General features: G+C 41.4%; 1 protein-coding gene across 1 annotated transcript; it reads right to left on the minus strand.

The window, feature by feature from the left end:
* Window positions 1-536: 536 nt before the first annotated feature.
* Window positions 537-23981, minus strand: LOC309529166 (hormonally up-regulated neu tumor-associated kinase-like). The gene is made up of 9 exons (XM_082216970.1): window positions 23644-23981; window positions 22608-22900; window positions 20739-20794; window positions 19175-19313; window positions 16305-16432; window positions 13550-13685; window positions 12179-12356; window positions 4150-4372; window positions 537-2426 (listed from the first exon to the last, which is right to left on the minus strand). Exons 1-9 carry the CDS (start codon window positions 23887-23889, stop codon window positions 1660-1662), a joined length of 2166 nt encoding a protein of 721 aa, XP_082073096.1. The 5' UTR covers window positions 23890-23981; the 3' UTR covers window positions 537-1659.
* Between the last annotated feature and the right edge of the window lie 415 nt (window positions 23982-24396).

Consider the following 24396-nt stretch of genomic DNA (forward strand, 5'->3'; position numbering starts at 1 on the left):
AATGTGGGAAGCTCATATATTTCCATTGCCTGCCCCCCTTACTAGGGGATAAAGTCTCTCTTCATTTGTTAATGACAGTGATGATGTTTCTTAATGCCACTGTTGACTGCTGTTCACTTTACATGGTTGAAATATTATTCCGATATATCGGTAGTTTATTAAATAGTTTAGTACAACATTTGATTCAGAATATTTTTTTTCTAGTTTTCCTCCTCTAAAAGTCAGGTGCGTCTTATGGTCAGGTGCGTCTTATGGAGCGAAAAACACAGTATATTATTTTGGGGATGGGGTGGGGTGGAAAAATTGGGGGTGACATCCATGTTGACATTTGAAGTCAAAAGTGGGTCCTGGATCAGGAAAGGTTTGAAATCTATGAGTCTCTGTGTTTATGAGTAAAGGGCAGAGGTGACAGAATATGGACATTACAAGTGCATGAAGTGCCAGAGTCCTAGCAGATGTCACAATGAGTAGAACTTCGATTTTTTAATTTTTAAAAACTATTTATTTTTACAAAAAAATAACAGTGCAACATATGGTGTATTATATATTCAGATTTGACAGAGGTGGTTACAAATAATTTGCTTATGAAACTTTGTTCATCATCATTCCAAAAAATTGTGCCATGTGTGCCAGTTCACTTGATTTCTTTCTTCATTAAATAAAGCTACACCATACAAAATCATCTCCCTAGTCCAGCCATCTTAGTATTCAAATTTGTTTAGACAGTTGTCAGCTAGTGAATTATTCCAAACATAGTTAAACCATTCTTGTACCATACACACACTCTCATGTTTCCAGTGCTTTGCCCTTACCTCTCTTGAAGTTTATAGTATAAAAGGTTAACATCTCTTTAAATGGTATTGTTTGGGGTAATGTTGGCCAGGGAGTTGCAGTTGAAGTCAATTCATGAGTTCTCCAATATGAGCTAAGATTTTATACCCAGGCTCCCAAGTCCAAGTCTGGGATTCATCCAAACTGTGAAGGGATAGATCCACATGGCATAGGAGGAACATGAGCAGTGGTATTGCATTCTTGCTATTAAAAAATATCTGCCACAGGCTCACGATTACAATGCAAGTTCTCTGTTGGGAAGTATTCATGCATATGACTTAGATAACTTACGTGTACCAGAAAGTGCTCACCAATAAATTGTTAGTCCACAGGGCACATTTTTGCTTTTCATCATGAATATGGATTCTCATAATAACAAAGAAAGAAAGAAACAGTGAATTTCAAGTACCTACAGTTGTGTAAACATTTTTTTAAAAAATAAAATAACCACATTTAACTATTTGGCACAGGATTCACAAATGAGTTCTGTGAAAATAGGAATAGAAACAAAAAAACTGCCAGCTATTGAATATTCATTTCCTCCTTTGTGGATGTTAGTTGCATTTTGTTCCACTGAAATCAACCTATTGTGGGTCTTGTGGGGTGTGTGTGAGAGAGTTTTATTCTTTTGTTATAATGTGCACAACTAACTTGGACCCATTTGTTCTGTACTCTGTGTTACCAGTTACTCCCACTCCATTTCCCTTCTCCTGTCACAATCTTCCTAGCTATTTGCCAAACACTTTGTCTCTTCACTTTTTTGCACTTTTTTTGCACACATACACATACACCCCACTGCTACTCATTTAGTATATTGCATTGCAAACATTATGCAAAATCTAGTCTTAAAATCTCAGGTTTTTTCCCTGACCTTGTTTGATATGGTGGAGATAACACTGGAAGATTCAAGTCCACATCCTTAGGTGTGTGTTTGAGTTGTACAAAGTTCCTCTTAACCTTGCCACTGTTGAAGAAGTCTTTTGACTTTTCTTTGGATTGCCTCAAGCTTCTTACCATAAGTGTTTGTTGTGGGGTCATGGGGAAAATTGGCGGTCTTGACCCGTTGACAAAAAATGGAGATGAGCCATTGGGTTGTTGCTGTGATAGTCCCATCAATGAAATCTTTTTAGTGATGGGGTCCCTCAGGGCAACTTGTCTCAGCCTTGGTAAAGGTGAGAGGTGTGGTGATTCCATAATCAAGAGAGCTGAGCTTTCTTTTTCCTGGTATTGCCATGGTAGAGATGGAAGATTCTCATCCATTGCTTTCAGAAGATCCTTGACTCTTGTGTCTGGGCAAACCATAGGACTTTGGTCTACCAGTCGGTTTTCAATTGCTGACCTTGGTGTTAGTCTACTTGCACATGACATTAAGGACCTCTGAGCCTGGTGGTTCATAGAATATGCTGGGTTATTTCCTAAAGCAGAAGGTGGCTTCTCAGATAAATATGATTTTCTCTCTTCTGAAAAACCTTTAATATCTTCTATATTTTCCTGCGGGTCCAGTTGTGTGTGATTTAATGGCTCACATGAAAAATATTTATTTGGAGATTTAGGAGGTTCAAAATGAACCAATTCTCTGTCTGCAAACTTGGAAACTAAATGGAATATAGAGTATATGAAATCAGTTTATGTAGAAATTATAGTTGCAGTAAAGAGTAGAGATATCAGTATGTGTTATACTTCAAATTCGTGATTGACATTTGGTATGATGATAAGATGTTGATCTTTCAAAATGATAATAAAAGGTAAAAAAAAATGGTAAAAATAAGAAGGGGTACACTAAGTGTTGAGGGAATACTGTTTAGTTCTATATTGCCCCCCATGTCATTCAACATCTACATGAAACCATTGAGTAATGCTAGTAAATACAAACTTGCACTTTATATTTTGCAGAGAATAATACACTCTGACTTGTTTTGCAATGAAATACTCCCTCTTACAAGCATTAAGGGTGCAATGTATGTCCCTTTAAGATATTTAAAAGTGGGAGCTAAAACCTTTCATAGTTGCCACTTCCAATATTTAAAAAGACACGTGCTGAATTGTATACATATGCACCTTCCAGATTTCATGAGAGGCCCAGTTATATCATCTGCTCATCAAGTTCAGATATAAATTTTATTTCATGACTGACCATGAGTCACAACACATCTGGGTTAATTGTAGATGAGAAATGACAATGAGTTGGGTTGAGGGTTCCTGTGAGAGTATCTCCACTCACGGGACACTTCTACTGCAGCAAGAAGGAAGCTAATGTTTGCTGAATTCTCCTTCTCTTGGTATTCCAAAGGTGTTCTGGAAAATTAGGGGACACTCTGGAACAGTTTGAAAGGTGGGCAAGGGGGCAAAAGGCTAAAAGAGGAACTATAAAAAAATCCTCTCCTTCCTCTTGCTCATACTTGCCTATCCTTTCCCTTTAAAACAGTAAGCTAAGGTGCTCTGATGTAAGTTAAGGTTAAAAACAATTAATTTTCCAAAAAAGAAAAAGAAAGAAAGAAAAAATTCTTAGAATAACATAGATAAAATATATATGCTTTACATATCTACTTTTCAAATATAATATCTATAAAGCACAAAACCAGATTGACAGAAACCCATACTATATTTTGTTTGCTTTTTGGACAAAAGAAACCACTATGCTCTTGCAAGTACTGTATTGGTTCTCTTGTGCCTCTAAAGAAAGTACTGGAAAAAGGGAGGGGAATTGTTTCATCTTTGTTTTCTTTCTTTCATTCCGACACAACAAATCAGTTTTGCTATTAGTGCACACTGATATGCTTTAGCTAGCCACTTGCTAATGGAGGGCATTACCTGCAATTCCCAGGTATTTTTGCATGGAGTGCCCCTACAACAGCAGCAGTAACAGTGCTGCCTACCATTTAACTTAGGGGTAAGAAACCTTTTTTTATTTTGAGGGCCTCATTCCTTTCTGAGGGCCACATGCCAGTACAGTGTGGGGCCAGAGGGGAAGGTGTGTAGAGCACCAAATGCAAACTTTACCTTTTTATTGGAGGCCAGTTTCTAAACACACACTCCCCTCTCTATCTTCCATTCAAACAAGCAAGACATTACCAGAGTTCAAGGAAACATTCTAGCCAGGCAAAAACATTCAGGGTGTGCAGAAGGGTCATTGAAAGGTATGGCCTGGGGAGAATTCTGAGAGCCACACATCGAAGCCTGGCAGCCCCTGGACCTGAAATTCCTCACTCCTGATGTAACTTATCTCCCTTGGTTACCTTAATTTCAATTAAAGTCCCACTCACCCCAGTTAACCGGTTAACCGCATTCCAGATTATGAAGATAAGCAGCACATATTACCTTCTGGTAAAATTCCTTGGTTTTCCAGAGTGATGGCAATTTCATCTTCCTGGATAGCATATGGCATTTCTGAGTTCAGGACAGAAGGAAACACTTTATTCTCACAGCTTTTCAAGTTTTCTGTTGTAACCTGTTCTGTCTTTTGAGAAGCTGGCATATCATCTGCATCTTGGCTTAGGGTCCCAGGAAGTTTAACATCAAACTTTTCTGAGGTACTTTCCTTCTGTAGACATATCAGACACCAGTAATACTACCATACATGGAAAAGCTGAAGTGATAAGAAACTGCAACGTGGTAAGTTCAGATATCTAGGTGGGATGTAGACTTTGTTACTAGACTAGGGTAGGTTAAGAAGAGGGGTCCAATGTGAAAAGCTAGTCGTGATCAAGTTAAGTCCCTTTGGTTTCAGAGGGAACTAGGTTCAACAAACTTAGTCTGCAGCTAAACTGGCTAACTCTAAATCTGTGGAGACTGGTATTGTGACTACAAAGACTATGGAATAGGATGTTTACATTTTTTGCCATAAATAATCTATGTACAATAAAACCAACAGTATAAAAACAAGGGCTGTTATGAGAAATTCCTTTTCTCCAGCATCACTTGGTATCTGCTGGTAGAGCCATAACCCAAATACAAGAAACCGTCTTATACTGAGCCAAACCACTAGTCCACTGAGCAGAGTATTGTCTACTGTGACTGGAAACAGCTCTCCAGGCTCTTTGGCACATGTTTTTCACACCACTTACAGCTGCAGGTACCATGGAATGAAGCTGGGATCTTCTGCATGCAAAACATCCTCTACTACTTAACTACATGCCTTGTGTCAGGAGCTGGAGTCAAGGGCAGGTCAGTAACAAAACACCTGGTGTCAGTGAAGTTAACTCGTTATTCAAAGAAACCAAAGCAGTGAGGGCCTAGTGATCGCAGCAACACTTCCCAGTAGGTCTAGCCCCAATGAGGCTCCTCCCCGCTCAGGTCCTACCTTAGCAATCTAAGGCAACTTCATCTTGTCTCTCTTTGCTCCGCCGTATTCATTCCTCTCTGTGTTCTGGGAGACCGGGTGGGAGGGGAACTGATCACAGCAAGAGTAGGAGACTCCCTAGATTCTTCAGCAGCCTGTCTCCTGGCCCCCCTCCTCTCCTGCCTCTGAGTCTGTCCAACTCTCTGCGACAGTTTCCTCCTGCTCACGAATCCTGCTACCTCTTCAGCTTCCGACACCTCCTCCTCCCACTCTGTTCCCTCTTCTCCCTCTGATCACTCATCATCGTCCCATCACCATGCCCCTGGCTCTGAGCCTTCTTCCCTGGAGGGTTCCCCAGCTGGGGCCTCCCACCACTCTTCTGCATCTAGCCAGCCCATGACACCTTGTTGGACACACCTTTTCATGCAGACATTCGGGTGAGGACTGACGGTTGGATTTGGCCGCAAGGGCTGAAATTTTGCAATTGGTTGAATGGGTTTTTTTAAATTGATGTTTTGATTTTATTTACTATTTTATGTACTTTTGTGCACTACCTGCCAGATCCTTGTGGATGAAGGGCAGTGCAGAAAAACAGCCTATAACTAAATACATAAACAAATCTTCTGAGTAAAATAGCCAAAGATAGCACCGTTGATGCTGACATGTCTTAATAGATAGTTGGACACTGAATCCAATATAGTACAGTATTAAACCTTGACAGCCACTGTTTTTACAGGAAAGGTTTTCCTTGTTAATCTATCCTATAGAAATCTTTATTCGAAGCAAGTAAAATTTATAGGCTGACTGGCTCTCCCAATGCTTGAATGAATTTTGAGCCTTAGTAGAGTACATTAAAAGACTGAGTCTCTTGGAATCTGAAACACTTTGGGAATCTGAAACTCCTGTGGGTTCATCTGTCCCTATCAAATATTTTCAAAACTTGCAGAAATGCGGTTATATCCGTTATCTTCAAGGACTTTCTGTCCTTGAGCAATTTGGGTAAGTTTTTTTTTAAAAAAAACACCAACAACTGTACTGCTCAAACCGCACTGCATCAGTGGGGAATAAGAGATGACATAAGTATTTTAGCCAAAGCAATCAAAGCGTCTCTCAGGATTTTGCACACTCCTGGTTAAGAAAACAAATTTTCATCTTAGATTTTGCAAACTGTCACGTTATATACAGTACATCAGAAAACTTGCCATGGTTCGTTTTTATAGCCAGGCCTCTTAAGAGCTAATTGGTTAAGCACCTGGGCAGGAAGCTTTTTGGCAGGAACACTATTTCTGCAAGGCTTAACTATAAAGTTTTGGATGGCAAATTGTAATCATTAGGCTCTCTTTTCTACAACAAAACACGTAAAATGCAAACAGGTTGCTTGGAGAAATCACAGTGTGTAAAAGGACAGGCCATGTTTTATGCTTATCCAATAATTTATGGCTCAAGCCTGATTGTGGAAAAACGGTTTCGGTTGCCTGTAGTCATTTAAAAGCCAAATTTCCAGTAGGTTTTCCCACCAAACAAAATTACTATCATGCCTAAAACTAAATCTTTTGTGACCAGCTGTTTGCAGTCAGGATTTTAGAAAGTGAGAAGTTAAACTTTAATAAATCGAACCTTTAGGGTCTTTCCAGAAAAGAGTTTTATTGGACAACCAAAGCACAGTTATGACTTAGTTGATGAGGGGGTGGGGAATCAAATCTCTTTCCTCGTGTCTACTGTGGGAAATCACATTCTCTCAATACTCAAACAGCATTTATTTATTTTTTGGCAATGAGAAAATGTCACATACACCACTCAGTTAGCCTGTCTATTAGAACCTGTAGTGTTCTGTGTAGTGTATTTACATCACTTTCATAGGCAACTACTAGCTAGTTCTTGTGACATCACTGGTGTTGAGCAACACTTAACCCCCGACATGTCTGCACAGGCATTTATAGTGTGTGTGCTGTTTTTTTAAATTGTTTTTAGGACAATTATTTTACTAGTTTTTAAAAACTTATGCAGAAGCTGACTGCTATATTATGTCAGTACAGTATTATTCCTCAGCAATGCCCATATGCATTATTATTATTATTATTATTATTATTATTATTATTTCAATTTATATACCGTCCTTCACCAAAAGATCTCAGGGAGCTGTACAACATTAGAAACACATTGCAAAACATCAATGATAAAACATAATAAAAGCATAGTAAAACGCATACTGAGAGACAGCCTAATAGTAAAATGGCATCTAAAGACAATGTAATGATGGCACCAGGCGAGCCTCTCTAAGGAGAGCATTCCACAATCGGGGAGCCACCACAGAAAAGGCCCATTCTTCTGTTGCCACCCTTTGAACCTCTCTGAGAGAGGGGACACAGAGAAGGGCCTCAGATGACAAGACAAGGTCTGGGTCTATTCATATGGGGAGAGGTGGTCCTTAAGGTATTGAGGTCCTGAGCCATGTAAGGCTTTATAGGTCAACACCAGCACTTTGAATTGGGCCTAAAAACTAATCGGCAGCCATTGTAGTTGTGCCAGTATTGGTATTATATGCCCAAACTGTAGACCAAATGGCCCCTCTCTTTCCCCCGAACCCACCATTCCCCAGGGTCTCAACTCAGCAGCTTGTGCATACAGTCTTATGGAGAAGCAATCAAGAAAGAATGGATTCTGCTGGGGTTTTTTATGTGCAAATGGTTAACGGCTTGATGCAATAGTACATAAAATGCAGCAAAATAAACTTTTCCATTCTCCCCCTTCACTGCCCCAAACAGTTCAATAATGTTGAGAACAGCCACTCCAAGACATGTTGCTCTCTGAGTCAAAGCTTATATAAGTCCACTGGACTGACAGTTGACTCTTACTTTGACACAGGCAGTAGGACACCATGGTACTTAATAATTGTGGGCAGTAGGCCGCATGGAACATAAATCTCTGTCCTTCAGCAGCTCACCACTGCTCCCTGCCCCTCAGCTTTTGCTGTCTGAGATGGTTGCCCCATTCTACCTAATGGCAGAGCCAGCTCTAATGCTGAAGATCAGTGAATGCTGCAACTGTATTATGCCTAAAGTGATGTGAAGTTGTACGAAAGTTCTGCCTGTGGTTTTTATCATTGATGACCATTTCATACATTCAGTCTTAGCCATCAGATTTTGCATTCGCTGAGTGAGGAACAATAGATGTGCGAACTTGCTGCTATCCTGAGAATTTATTGCAAGAGTTGTCCATATATCTTGGATAAACAAAAGTCAAGGGGAAAATAAAGTTAGCTGGATGGCTTTCTTGATGAGCCTAAAAGCCGACGTGAGAGAGAAAGTATTTATGGCAATGTAAAAGAAGTACAACTTGGAATGACAGATGAAATCCACAAGGGAACTGTTTAGAGTTAATATCAGAAGAATTTATGAAGAGAAGACCTTTTGACTTTTTGGTTAGTGCACAAATGGAGTTGAAAGCACTCATGAAGTCCTCACTAAGCACTAGTTAAAGGACCACAGGGAACAGATCTGCTGGGGTAGCGATACAGAGAACATGAGGATAGTAGAAGATTTCAGCCTTGAACTTCCAAAATTCTATTTTTTTCTATCTGATTCAAATGCAGGTCAAGGGATTCTTAAGTTGCTCCATATTGTCCCCATCGGAGCATTAAGATGCGCCTTGTGTAAATTCATATTGCATTTTATTTTACAACCCAAACAGGAGGCTAGTGAAAGTATCTGGCTTTCTCCGTTATCCATGTCAGAAAATAAATCCCAATGACTTTTTTTTTAAAAAAAGCTCTCCTTTTTATATAGGATGCATAGCTGCTTGCAAAGCATTTATGAAATCCAATCTAGAGGGAAAATATGACTTCAGCATAGGACTTTACTGGAAAGTTATTTAGCTTATTTGAAGCTTTCAGTTATTTATTCAATAGCACTTTGTTGTAAATTATTTGTTTCAAGTGTTCAAATATCAATGGGTTCATTGTGTCTGCAACTCACTCCAGGCATGGCAGAATGTCAAGAGGATGAAGCAAAAGTGATATCTGGCTTGTTGTCAACATTTAAAGACAACAGAATACTGGCATTTGCAATATCTCTTGCAAAAATTAAGGTGGTCTTACTGATATCTGCCATGTTTCCAACAAATCTGTCTTGCATTCATCTTGCACCAAGGTGTTTTCATGGTTGTCACGTTTACACATTCACATGAATGAAAATTAGGTATTATTATATTGGTGAACACTTTCACAGCCTTTCACCTTTTTTGCCAAATCATCTTCTGCAATTGTGCTAAACTCTGCAACGGGGTTTATATCAACCAATGTGATGGCACTGTTATATCGTGAAATCCTACAGTATCAGTTGCAGAATGAACTTTTCATGCAAAATGTTAATCTAGCATTAAGACTACAAAACCCATGATGCTGTACATCCTGGTGTGAAATAAACATGTGCTTGCTGCAACCACCTCCACCCTATAATGTGTCCATGAGCAAAATCGCATGTAGAGAAATCATAGAATTGTAGCATTGGAAGGGACCATGAGGGTTGTCTAACCCTGCCCCCTGCAATTCCCCCGTCTGTCACTACATGATCCCCTGCTTGTGTTGGAATACAGGAGAACAGGCAAATATCAAGTGAGTCTTTGAAACAGCTTTATTACAAAATGCCTGAAAGTTCCTATGAGCAAGAATTAAAACCCTAACAAGGCCCATCTAATTTTTGAACCACTCTCCACCTGAGCATATGTAACCATTAGGCAGTAAAAATAATGAAAAGTGCCTAAAATCTTTGGAGAGGCTGCACACAAACTATAACTTAAAGCATATTTCATGCACCTTTAAACCACAAGACTTTCCCCAAAGAATCATGGGAATTAACAGAGCCACAATTCTGAGTACCCTTAGCAACTTACAGTTCCCAGAAGTCTTTAGGGAAAGTTGCTCACATTACTCCTTTTGTAACAAGAGCTGTTTCTGGAACTACTCCTGTGAGCTGACTTTATGAAGACAACAAACTATGTTTTGACCATTGGTCCTTCCAGCTCAGTATTGTCTACCAATTGGCAGTGGCTTTCCAGGGCTTCAGACCAAGAAAAATTGAACCACCCTTGCCCCCAACTGAACTTTAGAGGCACCTGAACTTTCCGGGAAGGTTCCAAAATAATTAAGTATGCCAAAGCAATACACTGAAAATTTGCACAGAGCCATAACTTCATGAGTCAAACTTATCAAAACAAGCTTTCGACCTGGATTGGACATTCTAATGTGTATTCTAAGAAATGTTGGTTTTGGTCAAATATTTCCAAACCATTTACACTTTTAAAGTTAGATTTTGGCTTCCTGTCTACACAGAGCAAGATGTTTATGACTGAGCTGCTAGCCTCTCAAGAGTGATGGTTACCAGTGAGGGAAAACATAAAGATGCCTAAAGTAATTTGGCTCTAAGTAAGTACCAAGATGTCCCCCTCCCTGTTTATTTGTTTAATAAGCCCTGAATCTCTGCATTAAAAACTCAGGGCTAAAATGAAACATGTACTATATGGCCTTGCAACCTCTCAAAGAAAACAATGAGAAATTCTTAAAATGTTTGAGGTTTCCAGTGTGATCTGCTTCACACCTTCCCTGACACTGAGATATTATTGTTTTATTCATTATTTCACTCCTACAAGCAGAGCTCAAAAGAGCTTAAAATGTCCAAAACCAGCACCAAAACATACAACTAACACCAACATAACCCAACAAAAATGATAATGTAACAGCAAGGTAAATTGCCAAGGCAAGGCAGAAGCTTGCATAACATACACAAAAAAAACTTTTGTGTCAAGCAAGAAAGCTTTTCTAGCTACTAGCAAACACAAGTTAATCTGCTCCAGGTCATTTTAAGCAATTCTTTACTTTCCAAGTGGGAAAGTTACTTGCTTTAAACAAAAATGATACCAATGAACACGCATGGGCTGTGTGTACACCATACATTTAAAGAACATTGTTTTCTACGTAGAATCCTGGGAACTTTAACTCTGTGAAGGGGTAAGCTACAATCCCCAGGATTCTTTGGCAGATATGATGTGCTTTAAATGTGTGGCATGTATGCAGTCTTGGTGCTCAGCACTTCCCAAGTACCAAAGGACAGGGCTTGCAAAGCCCCTTGTGCAGTATTTCCCAAGTGTCTGACAAACAGCTGTTTTTCGTGTGCTCAGAAAACGCTGCACAAAAGGATTTGCACGTCTTATGCTTGGTGACTGGGAAGTGCTGTGCACTAAGTTTTCGATCACCTGACATCATTATAATGTCGGATAACTAACTGGTGGATGGTCCAACCTACCTGTCAAAGTTGGCCCTTGAGGATGGGGAATTTATTGTTATTTTTTTACTTAAAATCATTTATAAACAATGCAATATTTTCAAAATCTCTATTGATCTGGGCCACTGGTCCAAAAAGGTTTCCCACTCCTGCTCTAAGTTAAAGTAGTATTCAGTCTAAGAACCATGATTGTTCCCTAGGACAACTCAGATTTCCACCCCACACCTCTGTCATCTGACAGACAACTCCCTTAGAAACTGCAGAGAGACCATGTCTATTAACAAGCCAGAATATCCATCCTCTGCTCCTGCCAGATGTTGCCCACTCCATCAATGTAGGACCAAGCTGGGCAGGTGCAGTATCCACAATATTTCATTGCCCTCCATTAGAGATGTTTGGCTTGCAGCATCCTTAGCTCTCACCATTGCCCAAACACCAACCCTTCAACATCAGGAAAAGGAATGATAAAATGCAGCCATATCTACTCTCTGGGATCGAGGACCACCAAATGTGCATTGCAAGCATAGCTCCCCAATGGTTCTGCAACCTCTACCCCCTTCTTGGGATGCAGAAATCTAAATCAGGGAAGGAAGATCTAGTAAACCCAGGGAAGGAAGATCTAGAAATTAATAACCTGACTTACAGCTAGCTAGAAATGCATTGACTAAAAATCCACTGAGAACTGGCTTCCCCGGAGCTCAAGAAACTATGCAGGCCCCTGGTTTTCAGAACTGCAGGCAAGGTACAGGCAACATGCATTCACTAATCCAGTCATTGATTCACACCTCACCTTCATTGTCCCATGTTCTTTCTGATATCTAATTAATTTCTTCAATAGCAAGTAGTATGTTGCCATTATATAAGATGGCTTGTTGTTTATCAAGACATTGACAACATCCGAAAGATTGAGCTCCAGTGTTTCCGTCATGTAACTCAAAACAACAGGATTCAGCTCATCGGGGCGAAGTCTGAAAAACAAGATGCTTTGGTAACAGGGATGGAGGGAACCCTTGGGCTCAGTCTGGAACTGAGCTCACTCAACAAAGTTATTCCCCTCCACAACAAAAGAACCCTTGTTTTCTTCCTGATCCCAATTTCAAAATTTATCTGAACACCTCCTCCAAATCTCCCTTGAGTTCCCCAACCTGCCTATAAACTCCTAAACCCTGCCTCACCCACCATTTCTCCAATCTTATTGCTGCAGTAGAGCAACAATGGTAATGGGTTGGATCTCAGTAGAGGTCTACGGGTAAGAAGAAGAGGAGGAGGAGGAGGAGGAGGTGGTGGTGGTGGAGGAGGAGTTTGGATTTGATAATCCGCTTTATCACTACCCAAATGAGTCTCAAAGCGGCTAACATTCTCCTTTCCCTTCCTCCCCCACAACAAACACTCTGTGATGTGAGTGGGGCTGAGAGACTTCAGAGAAGTGTGACTAGCCCAAGGTCACCCAGCAGCTGCATGCGGAGGAGCAGGGACGCAAACCCGGTTCCCCAGATTACGAGACTACCGCTCTTAACCACTACACCACACTGGGTAAACGTACATATTATGTCACTTGTATAATTACTGCCACTCAGTTATATGTTCAGCCAGTAACACTACATCAATGTAAATTTTTTGGGAGAACAACTCTGTGACTCAGTGGCAGAGCATCTGCTTTGAATGCAGAAGGTCCTTAGATCAATCCCTGGCATTGCCAGGAAGGACTGGGAGTGTCTCTCTCTGAAACGCAGGTAACCCACTGTCAGTCCCGTATAGAGTCCCCACCAGCAATCTGAAGTGGAACAGCTCAAGCAATGGCTGTTGGCCTCAGTCAGTGAAAGTTCTGTATATTAATTTAAAAAACGCACGTTTCAATCCTAAGCTTAGGGGTGGGGCATTTCTCCTATAGAACAATGTTGTCTAGGAACTCTATTCAAAATAAAGTAGGACGGAACCAATTTATTCAAATTCCGCCAGTCTTTAAAAATTTTAAGAGGAACCAGGAAGTGCCTTCAATAGACTTGGATTGGACTTTATATGTGCCCCATTAAAATGATCCAGTTCTAGTTTTGTTTTGTTTTAAAGGAAGGACGAGAATTAATTGCATTGGCCTTAAGCCTAGGAAATGCTATTCATAAAGCGAAAATGAACAAAGAAGACAAAATTCAAAAAGAATTACCTATTTTTATATGTACACGGATTCAGTGGTTTCCTGATATTACCATCATTCAGCCATTTGTCTTTCATTGCCTCTTTAATAGCAGGTCTCTTAGCTGGATCAGGTTCAAGTAAAGAGTGCATGAAATGAACAGCTCCTGGGCAGAAATTCCAACAAAACAATGTTAGCTATAGCAATAGCCTGCATTACAGTTTGTCTTTCTCTGGCCTTAGACCTCATACTTGCTAAGTTCACATCAGCAGAGATCCCTCAGAGGATTTAATTTTGTTAACTATTTGATAAACAGGTGTTTAATGTCCCAAGTTCAATTCCCACCATCTCCATGTATGACTGGGAAAGAGACTCCCCACCTAAAAACCTGGAGAGTCACTGCTAGAAAAGTTCAAGGGTTCCCAAAGTGTGGTCTGTGGACCACCAGTGGCCCATGAGCATCATTCAGACTCATGAATTCATGCATTACACAAGAAGCTTTATACTTCCATTTGTACTTTATATATAATTAAGTTCCTTTTAGAACCCATTGTAGGTGGCCTAATTTTTAATGCTTAAAATAGTAAGCTTTGCAGTTCTAAACACTGACACCACAGTATAACCAGAATGAATCATGGGGTGCTTTTGCAACCCACCTAATTTACCTAAGCTGTTGTAGGGACTCCAAAGCTTAAATCAAGAGCTCTGCAGCCTGTTTAACCAAATGAGAACACCAGGACAACATTTGTTGAAATATCAGACCTTCTTTCAGGCACATAAGGAAATAGAAGGGAGAACAATAAAATTCCACAGTTGACAGGCAATATGGAGCCTCTAGATTGACTATGTTTGGCACACACATTATGAACATGACCTTCATCTGGTCAAAAGAGCAGTGAATTCTGCCAGTGCCTTCAGGCCTGGATTTTAGATCTTCCTTAAGTCTACCTTCAGCAAATTACTTCGAGAACCCTGGGGTAGGGAAGCACATTCCTGTCCCAGCCTAAATTTGGGTAGAGCTGTCCAAGTTTGGCCTTGTCTGGACCTGACAACTATAATGTTGCAGGGTGGCAGACAACACTTCCAATAACAGTGGTACTCAATTTGACCTGGGCTGCTTGGTAATTCAATAGATATAGGAGGAGCAGAAGCATTAAGCTGCCTTGGCAGGTCACTGCTCTGTTTTCAAGTCAAGTGACCGCACTACATGTTGGGTTAGCTAGATTGAGATGCATGCAGAATTGCTGTGAACATAGTAGTAGTAGGAGCCAACTGCTGCCACGCAGGTAAGATTCACCTTCTGCTGTGTGGGCAGGACGGGCCCTCCCCTTACCAGGCCAATCCCCAATACCAGGCGGGATTGGGCGATTGGCTGAGGTAGGTGGAGATCTCCAGGTATCCAGCCTGGGGAGGATGAAGCCAGCCCGAACTACCAGGAGTCGCCCTGGGATCCGGGGGCTGCGCGCAACCACATAAAAGGTGCCCCCATTTGATGTGGGAGCTGTCATTATTTGTACCCCACCCATCTGACTAGGTTGCGCCAGCCACTCTGGGTGGCTTCCAGCATTTACAGAAACATAATAAAGCAACAAACATTTTTTTAAAAAACTTTGGTTTTATAACAAAAACCAACCCAAATCTTTTTTGAATGGAAGTTGTGCATAAATGTTCTCATCAAGTAACGTAGTGGCCAGCACAACTTGTCTCTCACTGCAGATGGTGTTTCTGAGTTGTCCCATCCACCTAGTCATAATGATTTCATAATCATTGTCATTAATACATTGCCAAAGAGGAGGAGAAACTGCATCAGCATTTTCTTTCACACAAAACTTTATTAGCATAAAATTTAAATAAGCTTATATATTTAAAATTATGGGAAAGCCATGAAGCAGTGGCAGGTTGTTCAAAATGGTACAGGAAGGTGGTGTTTTAGCCGTGGCTCATTTTGCAAGACGCCATGAGTAGCATCCAAAGTGGTGCTCGTGACACTAGTGATGCTAGCCTAGCCTCCATCCTCAGAGAAACACGCACAATAGTTCTCTTTGCTGGACCAAGCATCACTGTCATTTGACAGCTGTCATTGGTGGACTGAGCATTTGCAAATACTGTTTAATGACAATGAATGCCTGCTGGCTGTGGCAGGGTCACCTGGGAGGATTAACAATGTCTGGGCAATGTGCCCAGGAAATGCCCTGGGAAGATCCAAAGATGCTTGCAAAGAAAAAGGCACTCATTTCAAAATAAATCACAAACAAGTGCTTCATAGATGTTGTTACTCCTTAACAAGATTGATGACAGATGAAATCACAACTTATTTGTGTCACATTTTCAATGAACATTAAGCATTACGAGGACAATCCAGCCAAAGATAAGTTCAGAGAGTTCAACAGGAGTGTTAAGCATGTACCTACATCTTTTCCAAGGAAGACAAGCCGGTCCGGTCCTACCATTAGTCAGAGTTTAGTAGGTGGCTCAGGCAGATTATTTTGCGTGCCCTGAAAAGGCAACAAATGTCTGCAATTTATTATACTATGGTTGTGATTTGACCACCAGGGAAAGGTATTTGTGCTTTTGAGTTTTTCTGCTCAGGTGCCAGAATAACTTAGTGGGCCTTGGGTAGTATGTTCCTTAATCTGTGGCTAGGGGGTGGGGGTGTGTGGCATTCACAGCTCTGCCTCTGGCAACAAAATGTCTTCGGATGACCCTGAAGTCAAAGGAACTCAAAAGTGCTTACTTTGGCTGGATCAAACTCCATGTGTATAATACAAAGCCAGGTATGGTTTACCAGTGGAAATGTCGGGTGGAATGGGATTCATTTCACCGTTCACCATCTTGAGGTGCAACTGCTTGATATTAAATGGTTCCACAGTGAAGGGCAATGTGCCGGTTAGCATGGCAAACATGCTAACTCCTCTGCCAGGGAGAAAGATAGCAACAGTCACATCAGTGGAGCAAGAAGAGTTTCATAAAATGCATGTGTGATGCTTGGGAATACAGTGGTACATCGGGTTACATACGCTTCAGGTTACAGACTCCGCTAACCCAGAAATAGTACCTAGGGTTAAGAATTTTGCTTCAGGGTGAGAACAGAAATCGTGCTCTGGTGGCACAGTGAGAGGCCCCATTAGCTAAAGTGGTGCTTCAGGTTAAGAACAGTTTCAGGTTAAGAATGGACCTCCGGAACGAATTAAGTACTTAACCCGAGGTACCACTGTACAGTGATAGATTGATGTGTGTTAGCATTATATACTTTGTCAACCAAGTTGCTACTATCAGCCAAACTTGATGGTTTCTGCTCACACCCATACACGATAGAATAAGCAAGCAATCTACAAGAATCTAACTCTAGGCCCTTTCCACACAATTCCACACAAACCTCCACCCCATTACATACTACGTGACTATTTAGAAGCAAGCTGTGCATTTAGTGACTCTTAGAATGGAATCTGCCAGTTGTCAATTGTAGAATATGTTTCCTCCCATTCCCCAGCAGTCTTACCTCATCCCACACTGTACAGGAGCCTCTGGCCATCCAAAGAGCCCCTCAAGGGGGTGCGGTTTAAAAAAAAAAAGTTCCCTAATTTCCTCACATTAACTTAACTTAGGTTCCAAGCCTAAAAGAAACTGCAGCATCAGATTTAAGACGCTTTGGAGGACTGTAATGTGATTAGCTTTCATCCACCATCAGCTGCATTTACAGAACACCTGTTTTATTCCAGTTTTCATGCCCTCAGTTTCAGAGGGATGGAAGAGCTGTAGCATGTGACAGTCAATAAATCCCCATGTCTTGTCTGTTTCCAGTCACAAGTCAACCTCACAACTTATTGTTGCTCCCTATTAACATCTTGTATACTAACGCCTCTCTCACCCTCAAATTTTCCATGCTTTAGGAATTCCACATTCTGGTAGGGTGTTGAAAAGAGGCCTTGGTAGTCCTAAAAGCACTCACTTTCATATATCACCAACACCAAGTAATTTAACATATACAATGATTGCAGTGTAAAAATCCAATGCTATGTGAGTCTAGAGATCAAAGTACTCTTGTTTTTACTCTCTTTGTAAAAATCAAGAAACCCACTTGCCATTCCTGAGGTGCGTTTAACTTCATTTAGTATACTGATGCCTAAAGCTCCAACTAAATTTTTCTGTTTCTCTCTCACACACATTTAAAATTAAAATTATCATCTTCGAGCATAGCTGTCAAGTGTCCCCTATTTGAAGGGACAGTCCCTTATTCCAGCGCCATGTCCCGCTGCTGTCCCTTATTGATGGATGTCCCTTAAATGATGTCCCTTAAATTTCATACGAAGCGGCTCCTCTCCCTCCCTGCCGGCCAGGGAGGAGGGAGGCTCCAACTGTGTTGCTTGGCTGTGTTGCTCACCCAATAAGAAGTCTAAGAACGACTGGGGGGTGGAGCTTGCATGCCTTGTGTGTGGCTAGTTAATGCAAGCTGAGGGGGGTTTTGAATGCTGGACACCATTTTGTTGCACGTGCTGCTGCAAATTTTGCAGTGCAAAGCCAGGCCAGGGAGCCATCTTAAGTTGAGGCTGCATAGGCCTTGTGGTGCATGTGATTCAGATTCTATTCAGTTGAACCTCTGGTTACAAAGTTGGTTGGACAGTGTTCTCGAAGCTACCAGCATGAGTTTGACCAGACTGCAGGAGGACAGGAAGACTGGAGTGCCTGGAACAGGTGAGGCTGCAGGTCCCTTATTTTGGGTGCTGGTCCCTTATTTTCAAATCTGTAAGTTGACAGCTATGTCTTCGAGGCCCCCATTCTCCTGAACATTGCTGGGATATAATTGATAAATGTAATTCTTGGAGACTGGATGTGACTAGATATTATCAGCAATGTAAAAAGAAATATCTGAAGAAGTGTGCATGCACACGAAAGCTTATACCCAGGACAAACATAGTTGGTCTCTAAGGTGCTACTGGACATTTTTTTATTTTTTTTATTTATTTTGACTGTGTCAGACCAACACAGCTACCTACCTGAAAGTAAAAAAGAAATAGTTTGACTTATAAATATCTGAGTTTGTTTATTTATTTATTTATTTAAGATATCTATACCCCACCCTTCATTATAAAATTCCAGGGCACTGTACAGAATAATTTTTCTTACAGATCCAGATAAAGTACATGTTCGAGTATATGATGTGCATGTAAATTTATTGAATACAGTGGTGCCTCGCAAGACGAAAAGAATCCATTCTGTGATTCTCTTCGTCTAGCGGTTTTTTCGTCTTGCGAAGCAAGCCCATTGACGGATTAGCGGATTAGCGCTATTAGCGGCTTTTAGCGGCTTATCTGCTGATCGGATCAGCTGATAAGCGGCTTAGCGGCTTAAAAAAAGGGGGGAAAGGGGAAAAAACCAGCAGGAACTCACAAGACATTGTCGTCTTGCGAAGCAAGCCCATAGGAAATTCGTTTTGCGAAGCACCTCCAAAACGGAAAACTCTTTCGTCTAGCGAGTTTTCCGTCTTGCGAGGCATTCGTCTTGCGGGGCACCACTGTACTTTCTTTGTGGGGGAAGAAGGGGCTGCCAGGGGAATTGTTCAAAATCACAAGCCCATCATTTGCTGGCAGCAGTACCACATGACTAGAACTCTACTAAAGTGCTGTAGGAGCAATAAAATATTCACAATCTACTTACATGGACCAGACATCGACTTTGGGTCCATATTTTTTATGAGCCAGGAGTTCTGGGGCTGCATAGGCTGGACTCCCACATTGAGTGTTTAGCAGTTCTTGAGAAAGGCCCTCAAACTTCATGATGTTGCTCAGTCCAAAATCTGAAGAAACCAACACATAGAAAATTATACATTTTCACACACAAACATACATCTTGGGGATATCATTAGAGTTTAGATTGACCAGTTAACCAAAGCGAGCAACATTCTAATCTAAATGAGATTGGTGCAGCCTGTTTTCATATTATATCACTCCCCACTTTCTCCTGGATGTCACTAGAGATGGAACAAAGTCCAGGGCGCAGCAGCCCAGTGTCCACTATATGAGGGTGGCAGGTAATGAGGACAGTGGCAAGTGTGCACCTTTCCAAGTGATGACTCTTCAAAAGTCAACGTGGGCAGCATCTTACCATTCAAAACATGTGAGGAGAAAAAGAGGGGAACGATTGTTTATAAAAAACATGAAAGCATAGGGCTAAGCAGTGTGGGCTGCCCAGTAGCAACACTTGGTCACTGGTTTCATTTTTGTGAAACATGTCTAACCCAGCTCCTCTGGAGTTTCTATAGACTGAGGTGGACTTTTGCTTAAAGACTTTTGTTAATATAAAATGTGTTATTTTGGGTATGAGCCTAGTCTGCTCAGTTAATTTAAACAAGCAGAAAGAGAGTGTGGCAGAATCCTCCCTGGGTACCAGGGGAAATGAGTAATGTATAAACAGGGGGTGGGGAAGGGAAGGCCGCACCAGGGTCTTTGGCTGTTGATCATGGTGTGCAGTGATGAGTCCATTACCTTGCGCCAGGGCCTGATCTAAGCCCAGCCTGGAGTCCAGAAAACTTTTAGATGTTCAGAAGCATATTGAGCAAATTAATCTGTTTATTATGGATTCTTTCTGGGGTGTATTGTTGTGATGGTGGGAGAGATGTCCTTACACTCCTAGGTCCTTCTGTCCAGAGGGCATACATTTATCTCATGTTGAGTATCCTCTGCAGTAGGAGTGGTGATTTTTTTTTTCATCCGCAAGCCTGCATACCCTTGTGGGAAGCTTTCCAGGGCCACACAACAGTGGTGGCATTGGGTGGGGCCAGAGGCAAAAGTGGAAGTGTTTAGAGGCCCCCCAAAAGAGTGGGTGAAACAAGACCTGTGACTCAAATCTTTGCGTAGTAAGCTATATTCCAGCCATGCAAAAGTCAGAGGTTTCTATGACAGCCACCCATATCTCTCCACCCAGGCAAGGAAGAAGCACAGTTCAAAAACACATTCCAGCCAGGCAAGTACATGTGTGAAAGATGTGGTCTGGGGAGAGAAGGGGGTAGCCAGGGGAGTGGGCATGGCTGGGAAGAGTTCTGAGGTCCTAGCAGAGAGGCCTGTGGGGCCACTCCGAGCCCCCAGCTTTAGGTTCCTCACTCTGGCAACCCACAGACACCATAGCTGTTTATTTGGCCACTAGTTGTTATGTATAAGTGCAAGGCAACAAAAAAACAATCTCTGCATAAGAGAGTTGTATGTCTGCCATACAGTACACCTACCAACGATTCTGATGTTGTTGTTTTCATCCAGAAGAAAATTTTCAATCTTCAGATCTCTAAACAAAGCAGGAGAGAAAGTAAATGTGTTGTGTTGAAATACATGATTGGATCCAGAGTTTCTGTGAGTAAAATTCCATTCATTGGGCATGGTGGGGAGGTGATTTTAGTCAGTTCAGCATGCAATTCCCTTGGACACTCCAGACGTATGGCAACGCATGTTGGCAGTGTCGTTTTTGGCGAAAAAGCTCAACAATTTTGGGATTTTCACTTTTTGAAATATGGCAACCCTAGGTTGGCACTGGGGGATGTGGACAGGATGAGAATTGGTGGAAATCCAGAGCAAATCTGGATCTAGCGCATAATATTTTGCTCTGCAAATAATGTTAAACTAACCTTTCTGAGTGTAATAACTTAATTGCACTAGAGCTCCCCAGAGACTTGTTGCCTTATAACAATATTTTCCAGCATAGTATGCAGTTAATGCTGGACCTTGGCACTGAAGTCCAGAAACCTGAAGCCTCTCCCCCCCCCACCCACCCACCAAGAAAAAATTACCACAGAGTGACATATTATGGGGCAGTGGGAAGCAGGCCTGGGATCAATACCTGGGCTATCACAGGTATGCCAGGCCTTAACAGGGACTGATGATGGCTTTCTCTATGAGGCCAGAATTAGACTACAAAGCTCATGTTCCAGGGGGAAGAGAAAGTGGGAGTTTCAGGAAGGTGAGTTGGAGGAGGGAGAAACCCCCTCAAACTACAAATTGCTGGTGACTTGAACAAACTAATCCCTTCTATCTCTCAACTCCAGTTTAGCACCTGAGGCAAAAAGTTTCTGCTAGTGGTAGCAGAAGTAGCAGCAGCAGCAGCAATAATAATGATAATAGCAACAACAACCAGAAATTTGCTTCCCTTTCACGGCAGCCAAAATCAGTTGCCTGAGGTAACTACCTCACACTGCCTAACAGAGGTGCTGACCCTGTGCTCCACATATAATGACCCACTTGTCAAAATGATGGACATTTTTGTTTATTCTCCTAATAAATCCCAGTTTGCACTCAAAACCATACTTGTTTACTTTAACGCTGTGTGTGTACACTGAGCTAGCCTGAGACATTTCATTACCTGAAGCAGGAAATCCAAATGTTGTGGGGTGTGTTTTCTCTCTCTCTCTCTCCAACAGTAAGGATGTAATAACAAATTAAATGACAAGGTGCCATGCTTTCATCTGTCCCTTGAGATAATTCACTTCACCCTAATGGTTTCACTGCCTTAAGGCTGCATGGATGCTCTCTGTGAGTATATAATTTGATATTTCTGAAATACAGTGGTGCCCCGGTTTAAGAACAGCCCTGTTTATGAACTATTTGGTATACAAACTCTGCAAAACTGGAAATAGTGTTCTGGTTAGCGAAGTTTACCTCGGTCTACGAATGGAAGCCAAACAGTGGAAGGGCACCGGCGGCAGGAGGCCTCATTAGGGAAAGCGCACCTAAGTTTAAGGACGGTTTCAGCTTAAGAACGGACTTCTGGAACAGATTAAGTTCATAAACTGAGGTACCACTGTATATACCAGGGTGCCCAAACCTTTTTCAAAGATAGCCAGATTTGATGAAGTGAACATGTGTGAGTTGTTGGGCTTTTTTAAGGATTGAAGTTGCTGAGGTGTTTTTTTTTTTTAGGATTTTACCCCAAAACGGACTTTGGACATGCCTGGTATATACATATGGCATAATTGATCAAAGTTAAGCACTTAATAATCCCACTAATTTGAATGGAAGACTTCATCAGATACTTTCATGAAACGAGTGGGGCTGAGTTTTATCATGCCCCCTGAAATATAAATCTGAGGGAAGGAAATTTGCTGTACCTGTGGACAATCCCATGATGATGCAAATGTTCTACTGCAGACATTATCTGCCTGGTATATTTCTTGACTTCCCTTTCTTCCAGTTTCTTTTTCTCGCAGATTCTGTCCATGAGATCTCCCCCTAGGCACAGTTCCATCACCATGTAATAGGAGTTTTCCGTCTCCAATGTTTCATAGAGCTGAACAATATTGGGATGTTTAATCATCTGATGTATCCTAGGTTCCCGTTTCATATTTTTTAAAACATAGGAGTCTTGCTTGGCTTTTTTCTTGTCTATGACTTTTATGGCTACCTAAATAACAAAAATGCTGTCAATACTTTTTTTATAATACAGACAACCCACTTTTCTTTAGCAGCACAGTGTCAAAGACAAAAACGTATTTTTTATATATATTATTTAGCATTGATGGGATCAAGATGCAGTTTTTCTGCTAGTGGTTTGCATGCTATAAGTCATAATATTCAATGTCGGTAGCTTTGTAAGTTTTTGATTTCAGTTAATATATGCTAAAATTAGATAATGATATAATGATGATCTAATAATTTGTTCCAGCAAAAGTGTTCCTTGTACAACACACAGTGGAATGTCTGCACGTACAGACATAAGCTGCCTCCCAAATTCTACACTTCTGTTAGATAACTTGAATGTTGAATTTCTCAAGGAAGATAAGCAGTGTATCCATCAACACATTTACAAAATTTAGGTGAACCGCCACTTCAGATACTCAGAATCAAATAGGAATCGAACAAGTTTCATTGGTATCACGAATAGGAAAACAGTGATTCATAAAAGTTAGGAAAAACATCTAATTATACACACAACATACCTAACACAGTAATATTAACATATTAGATCTGGTGCAATATTCCAGAGCATGATAGCATATATATATTACTATTATGGGCATTGCTGCTTCAGCTAAATAAAGCACCAGGTTGCAGATGAAGAAACAAAGCCCTAAACTTCTTCAGCATACATCACCATGAAATTAGTGGCAAACATTCCTCACTCTGTTCTTGCCACTCTCCATTTACCTTCTCCCCAGTGGGGATGTGAAAGCCCTCCATCACTTTGGCAAAGGAGCCCTTGTTGATCATTTTGCCCACTAGGTAATTCCCAACTTGCTTGGTATGGGGGAAATTCTTCCTAGACTCTTGGGACATCTTGCTGAAACAAACAGGTATATCCCTATGGCTTGTCCCCCACTCTGGTAATATCCTTTCCTGGTTTGCATGATCCATTCCTCTGTCATCTGGAGCAGCTTTGATTGCCGCAGGCATCCCTGGGGGAGTGAGACTGGCTGGTTGCACCCCAGTTCCCGAAGACTGCTGCTTTCCAGAGGCAACACAGAATGGTTAACAGATTCTGTGCCTGTAGGTCTCGAGGTACAATGGCCAAGTCGTTGGCCGCGCCGTGTGTGATCATCCTCCCTTGGAGGCTAGTTTTTCATCACTGATCTCTATCTGCCGGCATGCAGGCCTGCTCAAGCAGAACCAAGCTGGAGATTATTAACCTAACCTGATACACAATGTCAATTAATGCCCCAGAACTGACAGCTCCGATGTCACATAATCTCATGGAACAAACCCTTCCCATTTACAGAGGCCAACATTAGCACCAAGAGCTCTGTTCACCAGCCCTGAACACCAATCAGCTAAATTAGAGTGTCGCTCGCTTTACCTGTATTTCCAGAGATAAATAGCGCGTCCACTCCTCGTGTAAAGGCATCAGGGTATCTCAAGTGAACGCAGAGTTTAGTTAAACAGAAGGTGGTGCTAGCATGTGTT

Source organism: Podarcis vaucheri (assembly GCF_965113315.1).
Source record: "Podarcis vaucheri genome assembly, chromosome: 3".
Classification (NCBI taxonomy): Eukaryota; Metazoa; Chordata; class Lepidosauria; order Squamata; family Lacertidae; genus Podarcis; species Podarcis vaucheri.

Excerpts from the sequence above, each read along its gene's own strand:
- LOC309529166 (XM_082216970.1), bottom strand. The coding sequence starts at position 23,889 with ATGCCTGCGGCAATCAAAGCTGCTCCAGATGACAGAGGAATGGATCAT. Across the intron at positions 16,433-19,174 it reads AAAGTCGATGTCTGGTCCAT|AGGAGTTAGCATGTTTGCCA; the intron begins GTAAGTAGATTG and ends TCTCCCTGGCAG. Across the intron at positions 13,686-16,304 it reads TCCACCCGACATTTCCACTG|GAGCTGTTCATTTCATGCAC; the intron begins GTAAACCATACC and ends ATTTCTGCCCAG.